Source organism: Oncorhynchus clarkii, chromosome 13, assembly GCF_045791955.1.
Source record: "Oncorhynchus clarkii lewisi isolate Uvic-CL-2024 chromosome 13, UVic_Ocla_1.0, whole genome shotgun sequence".
Classification (NCBI taxonomy): Eukaryota; Metazoa; Chordata; class Actinopteri; order Salmoniformes; family Salmonidae; genus Oncorhynchus; species Oncorhynchus clarkii.
The window spans coordinates 6,068,431-6,080,930 of NC_092159.1; the positions used below are offsets into that span (position 1 = coordinate 6,068,431).

Below are 12,500 nucleotides of genomic sequence, written 5' to 3' on the forward strand. Positions count from 1 at the left end.
GAGAGAGAAGGATGAGAAGAGAGAGGGATGAGAGGAGAGATGGTTGAGAAGAGATAAGGATGAGAAGATAGAGGGAGGAGAAGAGAGGGATGAGAAGAGAGAGGGATGAGTTTCATGGTGTGTTTGGAGAAGGATAGCTGAGTGTGAGCCCAGCAAACCGGGAACATTCCCAGAACATGAGCTAAGATTCCCCACTAGGTTCTAGATAGGGTGTTATCTAAGGATTATAACATCACGAAAACATTTAAATATTTTTTTTGATATCAACATTTCAAAAATTATGTATTAATATGAAACGTTCTCCTGTTCACTAAAATGTTGTGCACGACATCTGTAAAAACACCACAGAACATTCCTCAAACGTTCTCGTTAGGTTTCCAGGTAATGTAATAACACAGTGTACCAGTAATGTAATAACACAGCGTACCAGTGATGTAATAACACAGTGTACCAGTAATGTGATAACACAGTGTTCCAGTGATGTAATAACACAGTGTACCAGTAATAACACAGTGTACCAGTAATGTAATAACACAGTGTACCAGTGATGTAATAACACAGCGTACCAGTAATGTAATAGCACAGTGTACCAGTAATGTAATAACACAGTGTACCAGTAATGTAATAACACAGTGTACCAGTAATGTAATAACACAGTGTACCAGTGATGTAATAACACAGTGTACCAGTAATGTAATAACACAGCGTACCAGTAATGTAATAACACAGTGTACCAGTAATAACACAGTGTACCAGTGATGTAATAACACAGTGTACCAGTGATGTAATAACACAGTGTACCAGTAATGTAATAGCACAGTGTACCAGTAATGTAATAACACAGCGTACCAGTGATGTAATAACACAGTGTACCAGTAATAACACAGTGTACCAGTGATGTAATAACACAGTGTACCAGTAATAACACAGTGTACCAGTAATGTAATAACACAGTGTACCAGTAATGTAATAACACAGCGTACCAGTGATGTAATAACACAGTGTACCAGTAATAACACAGTGTACCAGTGATGTAATAACACAGTGTACCAGTGATGTAATAACACAGTGTACCAGTAATGTAATAGCACAGTGTACCAGTAATGTAATAACACAGCGTACCAGTGATGTAATAACACAGTGTACCAGTAATGTAATAACACAGTGTACCAGTGATGTAATAACACAGTGTACCAGTAATAACACAGTGTACCAGTAATGTAATAACACAGTGTACCAGTAATGTAATAACACAGTGTACCAGTAATGTAATAGCACAGTGTACCAGTAATGTAATAACACAGTGTACCAGTAATGTAATAACACAGTGTACCAGTAATGTAATAACACAGTGTACCAGTGATGTAATAACACAGTGTACCAGTAATGTAATAACACAGCGTACCAGTAATGTAATAACACAGTGTACCAGTAATAACACAGTGTACCAGTGATGTAATAACACAGTGTACCAGTGATGTAATAACACAGTGTACCAGTAATGTAATAGCACAGTGTACCAGTAATGTAATAACACAGCGTACCAGTGATGTAATAACACAGTGTACCAGTAATAACACAGTGTACCAGTGATGTAATAACACAGTGTACCAGTAATAACACAGTGTACCAGTAATGTAATAACACAGTGTACCAGTAATGTAATAACACAGCGTACCAGTGATGTAATAACACAGTGTACCAGTAATAACACAGTGTACCAGTGATGTAATAACACAGTGTACCAGTGATGTAATAACACAGTGTACCAGTAATGTAATAGCACAGTGTACCAGTAATGTAATAACACAGCGTACCAGTGATGTAATAACACAGTGTACCAGTAATGTAATAACACAGTGTACCAGTGATGTAATAACACAGCGTACCAGTAATAACACAGTGTACCAGTAATGAAATAACACAGTGTACCAGTAATGTAATAACACAGTGTACCAGTAATGTAATAACACAGCGTACCAGTAATGTAATAACACAGTGTACCAGTGATGTAATAGCACAGTGTACCAGTAATGTAATAACACAGCGTACCAGTAATGTAATAACACAGTGTACCAGTAATGTAATAACACAGTGTACCAGTAATGTAATAACACAGTGTACCAGTAATGTAATAACACAGTGTTCCAGTGATGTAATAGCACAGTGTACCAGTGATGTAATAGCACAGTGTACCAGTAATGTAATAACACAGTGTACCAGTGATGTAATAACACACTCCTCCCCGGTTGTCTCCTCCCCTGTTGTCTCCTCCCCTGTTCCCTCCTCCCCTGTTCTCTCCTCTCCTGTTTTCTCCTCCCCTGTTCTCTCCTCCCCTGTTCTCTCCTCTCCTGTTCTCTCCTCCCCTGTTCTCTCCTCCCCGGTTGTGTCCTCCCCTGTTCTTTCCTCCCCTGTTCTCTCCTCCCCTGTTCTCTCCTCCCCGGTTGTCTCCTCCCCTGTTCTCTCCTCCCCTGTTCTCTCCTCCCCAGTTCTCTCCTCCCCTGTTCTCTCCTCCCCTGTTCTCTCCTCCCCAGTTCTCTCCTCCCCTGTTCTCTCCTCCCCTGTTCTCTCCTCCCCTGTTCACCCTGTTCTCTCCTCCCCTGTTCTCTCCTCCCAAGTTCTCTCTTCCCCTGTTCTCTCCTCCCCTGTTCTCTCCTCCCCTGTTCTCTCCTCCCCTGTTCCCTCCTCCCCCTCTTTCCCTGTTGAGGTGTGTGTAATTGATATATCCTGAGTGGGTTTACGTGTAAGGACTATGTGTTTCATAATGCATCATTAATCAATAGCAGGAAGGCCTTACAGTCCCAATTACCCACTGAAACACACACACAGGCTGAAGACAAATTCACGAATGCCAAGCCGGGGTGCTGCAATGTGACTGTCGTCATGGAGACCGAGGGGAAATGACAGTGACATGGAGGTGTGTGGGTCTCTGTGTGTGTGTTGTTTAGTCAGGGATTCATGCTGAGACCTCTTTCCCAGATGAGCCCTGCATTAAAACATCACTAAACCACAGATACACAATACATATCTATAAACACGACACTACACTATATATATCTATAAACACACTACACTATACATATCTATAAACACACTACACTATACATATCTATAAACACGACACTACACTATACATATCTATAAACACGACACTACACTATATATATCTATAAACACACTACACTACACATATCTATAAACATTATTACACTATACATATCTATAAACACATTATTACACTATACATATCTATAAACACACTACACTATACATATCTATAAACACATTATTACACTATACATATCTATAAACACATTATTACACTATACATATCTATAAACACACTACACTATACATATCTATGAACACATTATTACACTATATATATCTATAAACACACTACACTATACATATCTATAAACACATTATTACACTATACATATCTATAAACACACTACACTATACATATCTATAAACACATTATTACACTATACATATCTATAAACACACTACACTATACATATCTATAAACACATTATTACACTATACATATCTATAAACACATTATTACACTATACATATCTATAAACACACTACACTATACATATCTATAAACACACTACACTATACATATCTATAAACACACTACACTATACATATCTATAAACACACTACACTATACATATCTATAAACACACTACACTATACATATCTATAAACACGACACTACACTATACATATCTATAAACACATTATTACACTATACATATCTATAAACACACTACACTATACATATCTATAAACACATTATTACACTATACATATCTATAAACACACTACACTATATATATCTATAAACACACTACACAATACATATCTATAAACACACTACACTATACATATCTATAAACACATCACTACACTATACATATCTATAAACACACTACACTATACATATCTATAAACACACTACACTATACATATCTATAAACACATTATTACACTATACATATCTATAAACACATTATTACACTATACATATCTATAAACACATTATTACACTATACATATCTATAAACACACTACACTATACATATCTATAAACACACTACACTATACATATCTATAAACACACTACACTATACATATCTATAAACACACTACACTATACATATCTATAAACACACTACACTATACATATCTATAAACACACTACACTATACATATCTATAAACACACTACACTATACATATCTATAAACACACTACACTATACATATCTATAAACACGACACTACACTATACATATCTATAAACACATTATTACACTATACATATCTATAAACACACTACACTATACATATCTATAAACACATTATTACACTATACATATCTATAAACACACTACACTATACATATCTATAAACACATTATTACACTATACATATCTATAAACACATTAATTACACGTGTTTGTTTTAACTGCATTGTCGGAACTAGAAGCACAAGCATTTCGCTACACTCGCATTAACATCTGCTAACCATGTGTATGTGACAAGTAAAATTTGATTTGATTTGATTTGAATTACACTATACATATCTATAAACACATCAATTACAAAACACCAAAAGCAAAGCCCCAATCATGTAAAACATTGTTCAGTAAAAGGCCCTGTAACCTCCGACTGATGCCCCAGAGCAGGTGTTCCAGGGTGCAACGCCGTCAGGGGGGAACGACAAATAAACATGGGAACTACATTGATTTGGGGTCCACTTATACTGGGAGTAGTGCCTTTCCTCAGCCACAGTGGGTTATATGTACGAAATAACTATCTCACCACTCAATGAAACATTACAGTCTTGGGCGGACATTTAGAAACAAATCATGCCCATTTGAATACAGGCACAGACTGTGTGTGTGGAGAAAGACTGAGACTCTCTCCAATACAACCCAACATTGCAGGGTTATGTGCATCCTTTCAAGCACACCCTTCTCATTAACCTGTGGTGAATTATTCACCATTTTCGATGAACAAACAAGGTTTTATATGTAAGATGGTTAAATAAAGAGCAAAATTATTATATTGTATATTATTATTTTTTTGCCCTGGTCCTATAAGAGCTCTTTGTCACTTCTCACGAGTCGGGTTGTGACACAAACTGCCACTCATTCTGTTGCATCCTAAAATGCTGGGTTCTTTTAACTGAAGACTCCGAAGCAAAATGCTGGGTTCCTTTACTGAAGACTCCGAAGCAAAATGCTGGGTTCTTTTAACTGAAGACTCCGAAGCAAAATGCTGGGTTCTTTTAACTGAAGACTCCGAAGCAAAATGCTGGGTTCTTTTACTGAAGACTCCGAAGCAAAATGCTGGGTTCTTTTAACTGAAGACTCCGAAGCAAAATGCTGGGTTCTTTTAACTGAAGACTCCGAAGCAAAATGCTGGGTTCTTTTAACTGAAGACTCCGAAGCAAAATGCTGGGTTCTTTTAACTGAAGACTCCGAAGCAAAATGCTGGGTTCTTTTAACTGAAGACTCCGAAGCAAAATGCTGGGTTCTTTTAACTGAAGACTCCGAAGCAAAATGCTGGGTTCCTTTACTGAAGACTCCGAAGCAAAATGCTGGGTTCCTTTACTGAAGACTCCGAAGCAAAATGCTGGGTTCTTTTAACTGAAGACTCCGAAGCAAAATGCTGGGTTCTTTTAACTGAAGACTCCGAAGCAAAATGCTGGGTTCCTTTACTGAAGACTCCGAAGCAAAATGCTGGGTTCTTTTACTGAAGACTCCGAAGCAAAATGCTGGGTTCCTTTACTGAAGACTCCGAAGCAAAATGCTGGGTTCTTTTACTGAAGACTCCGAAGCAAAATGCTGGGTTCTTTTACTGAAGACTCCGAAGCAAAATGCTGGGTTCTTTTACTGAAGACTCCGAAGCAAAATGCTGGGTTCTTTTACTGAAGACTCCGAAGCAAAATGCTGGGTTCTTTTACTGAAGACTCCGAAGCAAAATGCTGGGTTCTTTTACTGAAGACTCCGAAGCGAATGAATAATAAACGGAACAGATGTATTTAATGTTCTCCTTAACACATTACAGTCGACTACTCTACAGTGTCTTCAGCCCAACCCCCTCTACTCTCTACAGTGTCTTCAGCCCAACCCCCTCTACTCTCTACAGTGTCTTCAGCCCAACCCCCTCTGCTCTATACAGTGTCTTCAGCCCAACCCCCTCTGCTCTATACAGTGTCTTCAGCCCAACCCCCTCTGCTCTATACAGTGTCTTCAGCCCAACCCCCTCTGCTCTATACAGTGTCTTCAGCCCAACGCTACAATACATCATTGTACTTTTACAGCCCTTGAATCTCGTAATCCAATCACTTCAATGTAAGAACGGAAACACCATTATCATTTGTTAATTCAAGAAACTCAAGCCCTGCATACAAATCCCCATTGGCTATTTACAACCACTTTACATCTAAACTCATTAACACATAACACATTTCTCAGGCACACCACACTCCTCCCTGGGAAATTGTCACTTTCCTCTGAAAACATCCTTGATGAACATCATGGGTTTTCCAAAACAGTTTTTCACTCATCATCTCATATACAACCTGTTTACAGATCCAATCAAATCAAATCATTTGTCACATACACATGGTTAGCAGATGTTAATGCGAGTGTAGCGAAATGCTTGTGCTTCTAGTTCCGACAATGCAGTAATAACCAACAAGTAATCTAGCTAACAATTCCAGTAATCTAGCTAACAATCCAATCGGTCCGGAGGCCTTCTGACCATGTTTTTGCCTCTCCTGACGCTCTGGGCCCTGAGGCTCACGGCCTGGCACAACCTGTGTCACAACCTGTGCCTGTCACAGTCGTAGCTCCCAAGTCCCAATCAGAAATGTTCCACTTTGACACATTCAGGTCTTCTCTTTCATTGTGTTGCATCATCATTTGATCCACATGCTTCCTACACAATTTTCCCTCAGTCTGCACTAAGTAGGTTACAGGACCAAGTACCCTTTTCACAACCCCGTTTCTCTCTCTCTCCTCTCCGGTAATCTCGGGACAAGCACTGTTTGTTCCGATTGAAAACAAAACGAAGCCGCTTGCCCTGTTTCTTGGACTGCATGTCAGCTGATAAACTGGGTTTCACCAGTGATAACCTTGTTCTAACCTGGCATTTTAGAGGAACAACTCTGCTGGAGTTTTTCCAGTTGTGGCATGCTGCGTATTCCTGTAGGCAAACAGAAAGTTGCCCCCCCCCCCCCTATATGCCGTCCTGATGACTTGTCCTTCTCTAGAGCCTGTTTTAGATTCTGTACAAGTCACTCTGCCATTTCAAGCTGCATGATACGAAGCTGATGTGTTTCACCCCCCATTCAACTGGAACAATGTCTCCATCTCTTTTGACAACAGCTGTGGCCCAATGTCAGAAACACACTCCTCAACGAACCCACTAGGGCATTTTGACTATGCCCTAGTGGGTTTTCATTTTGACCATGCCCTAGTGTGTTTTCATTTTGACCATGCCCTAGTGGGTTTTCATTTTGACCATACCCTAGTGGGTTTTCATTTTGACCATGCCCTAGTGGGTTTTCATTTTGACCATGCCCTAGTGGGTTTTCATTTTGACCATGCCCTAGTGGGTTTTCATTTTGACCATGCCCTAGTGGGTTTTCATTTTGACCATGCCCTAGTGGGTTTTCATTTTGACCATGCCCTAGTGGGTTTTCATTTTGACCATGCCCTAGTGGGTTTTCATTTTGACCATGGCCTAGTGGGTTTTCATTTTGACCATGCCCTAGTGGGTTTTCATTTTGACCATGCCCTAGTGGGTTTTCATTTTGACCATGCCCTAGTGGGTTTTCCTGTAGCTCCTTCAGTCCCTCTGTAGAGTAGACCGACACCACCGCTCTCATACCCCAATAACACACAATCACTTTCTACAGGGAGCTCATCCCTTCTCACCCAATAAGGCTTTAGTTCAGGATCAGTAACTTGGTTAGGCCACCCTGTAAGTGTGAAGTGATTCACCTTAGCAAAACCCTTGTCCTTGGTAGTTTCCCTGACTATGTCCTTCGCTAAAATGGGAAGTACATCTGAAAATTACACTCGATAGTTTGGATTGGTCTCTGGAGTCTTTGCTCTGGCTTCAGTCTTGTCCTGCACTGGATGTAGCCCCCTGTCTGTCTATCCTGGATGTAGCCCCTATTCGTCTATCCTGGATGTAGCCCCTGTTCGTCTATCCTGGATGTAGCCCCCTGTTCGTCTATCCTGGATGTAGCCCCTGTTCGTCTATCCTGGATGTAGCCCCTGTTCGTCTATCCTGGATGTAGCCCCCTGTTCGTCTATCGTGGATGTAGCCCCTGTTCATCTATCCTGGATGTAGCCCCTGTTCGTCTATCCTGGATGTAGCCCCCTGTTCATCTATCCTGGATGTAGCCCCCTGCTTGTCTATCCTGGATGTAGCCCCTGTTCGTCTATCCTGGATGTAGCCCCCTGCTCGTCTATCCTGGATGTAGCCCCCTGTCCATCTATCCTGGATGTAGCCCCCTGTCCGTCTATCCTGGATGTAGCCCCCTGTCCGTCTATCCTGGATGTAGCCCCCTGTCCGTCTATCCTGGATGTAGCCCCCTGTCCGTCTATCCTGTGACCTAAGTAAGTGACACTGGACTGAAAAAAATGCACACTTGTCCCTGTTTATTCTGAACCCATGCTCCTGCAGCTTCTACGCTCTGTAAGTGGTCCTCTGCAGATTTCTCTGTGATCAGAATGTCATCTAGAAAAGCACACAGCCCCAGGTAAACCCTGTAAGGCCTGGTCCATGATACGCTGGAATACAGCTGGAGCGCTTGATCCTCCATAAGGCCGTCTATTCATCTGGCATAAAACCTTTCAATGTGTTTATAGTCAGGAAATGCTTTGACTCTTGATCTACCTCCACTTGCTGGTAGACCTGTGTAAGGTCTAACCACTTTGTGAACTGTCTACCCCCGGCTAGAGTAGAACAAACAAGTCCTGTGTCTTTGGTAAAGGTGTACTGGTCCACATCCAGGGGGGGGGGGGGGGGGGGGGGGGGCAACTCCATGAACTAGCTGGTCCCTCAGCAGCTCCTTACTGGCAACTCCATGAACTAGCTGGTCCCTCAGCAGCTCCTTACTGGCAACTCCATGAACTAGCTGGTCCCTCAGCAGCTCCTTACTGGCAACTCCATGAACTAGCTGGTCCCTCAGCAGCTCCTTACTGGCAACTCCATGAACTAGCTGGTCCCTCAGCAGCTCCTTACTGCAAAATAACTAAAATCAGATATCCCTAACTGGGTGAAGATGGAAGGGATGCCCAGGGTTAGCCATCCCTGAGTCTGGGTCTGGTAACTCATATTTCAGAAGGATAGCAATGAGGTAAGGTATGGCGGAAGTTTATGCAAGAGGGCTTTACAGACCAAAAGATAGCAATCTGTCAGTCTACAAGACTTCTAAGAGGGCCAGCCTACTTTCTGATACAAAATGCTACGACGTGTACTGAACCTATTGCCCGTAATATAGCAGAATGTGCTATGGTAAACTGCATCCAATGGCTTCAATACAGTGGCAGATGCATTCATATAGACCAGGGGTCACCAGACTGATATAGACTAGTGGTCACCAGGGGTCACCAGACTGATATAGACTAGTGGTCACCAGGGGTCACCAGACTGAAATAGACTAGTGGTCATCAGACTGATATAGACTAGGGGTCACCAGACTTATATAGACTAGTGGTCACCAGACTGATATAGACTAGTGGTCACCAGACTGATATAGACTAGTGGTCACCAGGGGTCACCAGACTGATATAGACTAGTGGTCACCAGACTGATATAGACCAGTGGTCACCAGACTGATATAGACTAGTGGTCACCAGACTGATATAGACTAGTGGTCACCAGGGGTCACCAGACTGATATAGACCAGTGGTCACCAGACTGATATAGAACAGTGGTCACCAGACTGATATAGAACAGTGGTCACCAGACTGATATAGACCAGTGGTCACCAGACTGATATAGAACAGTGGTCACCAGACTGATATAGACCAGTGGTCACCAGACTGCTATAGAACAGTGGTCACCAGACTGATATAGAACAGTGGTCACCAGACTGATATAGACTAGTGGTCACCAGGGGTCACCAGACTGATATAGACCAGTGGTCACCAGACTGATATAGACCAGTGGTCACCAGACTGATATAGAACAGTGGTCACCAGACTGATATAGACTAGTGGTCACCAGACTGATATAGACTAGTGGTCACCAGGGGTCACCAGACTGATATAGACCAGTGGTCACCAGACTGATATAGACCAGTGGTCACCAGACTGATATAGACTAGTGGTCACCAGACTGATATAGACTAGTGGTCACCAGGGGTCACCAGACTGATATAGACCAGTGGTCACCAGACTGATATAGACCAGTGGTCACCAGGCTGATATAGAACAGTGGTCACCAGACTGATATAGACCAGTGGTCACCAGGCTGATATAGAACAGTGGTCACCAGACTGATATAGACCAGTGGTCACCAGACTGATATAGACTAGTGGTCACCAGGGGTCACCAGACTGATATAGACCAGTGGTCACCAGACTGATATAGAACAGTGGTCACCAGGGGTCACCAGACTGATATAGACCAGTGGTCACCAGAATGATATAGAACAGTGGTCACCAGAATGATATAGACTAGTGGTCACCAGACTGATATAGAACAGTGGTCACCAGAATGATGTAGACTAGTGGTCACCAGGCTGATATAGACCAGTGGTCACCAGACTGATATAGACCAGTGGTCACCAGACTGATATAGACCAGTGGTCACCAGACTGATATAGAACAGTGGTCACCAGACTGATATAGAGCAGTGGTCACCAGACTGATATAGACCAGTGGCCACCAGACTGATATAGACCAGTGGTCACCAGACTGATATAGAACAGTGGTCACCAGACTGATATAGAACAGTGGTCACCAGGCTGATATAGACCAGTGGTCACCAGGCTGATGTTGCCTACGTCTGGAAATGCCTTGGAGATCAATCAGTCGATCGTGATCAACCGATCTCCAAAGCATTTCTGTAAAAAAAAAGGAAATTATTTTGGGTTTGTATTTTTGTTATTCATGTGGACTGTTGGCTGTAGGTGCACCTGATTCCGCTGCCCTGCTCGCCGGGTAGGCCAAGTGTTCCCATTTTGAACCATTTCATGTGTCTTAAGGTACAAACTCTGTATTCCCAGGCCAGACCAGAGAGTAAATCAAGCGCACCATAGGCCTACCGCTGGCCAATCGGATGGCTCAGATTACCGTGTCTGTAGTAATTTAGCAGGCGGAAAAGAAAGCTACAGCAAAGTGGTGAGATTTCAAAAAGTTTTTTTAAACCAACGAATACAGCACAGAGCTGCTGTTTCTATGAGAGAGTTCCTGTTCTTACTCAGCACTGTCAACACTTTGTATTCAACACTTAACTGGTTGCCTAGTGTGTTGGGGACAGAGAATAAAAGGAGTAGATTTCTGTGCGTGGTAGAATAGATTCAAGGCATAATGTACAGACAAGGGGATGGTAGGATGTGAGTACAGTGGAGGTAAACCTAGGCTTTGAGTGACGATAAAATTAAATGCGCGTTCTTCTTATTTCCACTCAGCGCTGCAACAAGCAGAGCAACAGTAATGAATGAATTGGGAAGTGTATCTACAGGCGTTGTTGTTGTTATTATCAGCGGCTTTGGGTCTCTTTTAATATCAAGGAGTATTTCAATTTCTCTGTTCATAGGAGTAACAACATGAATTTGTGCATGAGGCAGAAATAATGCGGCGCGACACGAGTTTCCCCATCAGCTGGAAGACGGTGTCCCTTTATGGTCAGTGTCAGTGGAGGAAAGGGAGAGCAGAGGGATGTTGAGAGACGGAGCCTCAGTCTGCTGCTCTCTCCCTCTGCTGAGACAGACCCTCAATCTGATGCTCTCTCCCTCTGCTGAGACGGACCCTCAATCTGCTGCTCTCTCCCTCTGCTGAGACAGACCCTCAATCTGCTGCTCTCTCCCTCTGCTGAGACAGACCCTCAATCTGCTGCTCTCTCCCTCTGCTGAGACGGACCCTCAATCTGCTGCTCTCTCCCTCTGCTGAGACAGACCCTCAATCTGCTGCTCTCTCCCTCTGCTGAGACATACCCTCAATCTGCTGCTCTCTCCCTCTGCTGAGACGGACCATCAGATGCAGGCACCATCAGCCCAGTAAAATAAAAGCCAATTATTTAAATGTATGCTCACTCAGCTATTCCTCACAACTAATAAAACAACAACTGATCTAGTACCGGTGTGATTAGATGTTTTTTGTAAAATGGTCTGAACAACAATGTATTAGCAGGGCAATTCAAGCAGAGCCAATATGCAGTGATAATGTATTCGGCCTATAGCCTACTGCACAAACCTAATTACTGCAGTACTGCTTTGAATAGGTTAATGTTGC

The 12,500-nt window shown here is 42.4% G+C and overlaps 1 protein-coding gene across 1 annotated transcript in view; it reads right to left on the reverse strand.

Annotated features, from left to right (window-relative positions):
* LOC139424206 (noelin-2-like) overlaps nucleotides 1-12,500 on the reverse strand; it is a 37,887-nt gene that overhangs the window by 12,060 nt on the left and 13,327 nt on the right. The window contains exon 2 of the mRNA XM_071175885.1: nucleotides 9,090-9,282. Within this exon, the coding sequence (XP_071031986.1) occupies nucleotides 9,090-9,282 (193 nt within the window). The remainder of the gene's footprint in view (nucleotides 1-9,089; nucleotides 9,283-12,500) is intronic.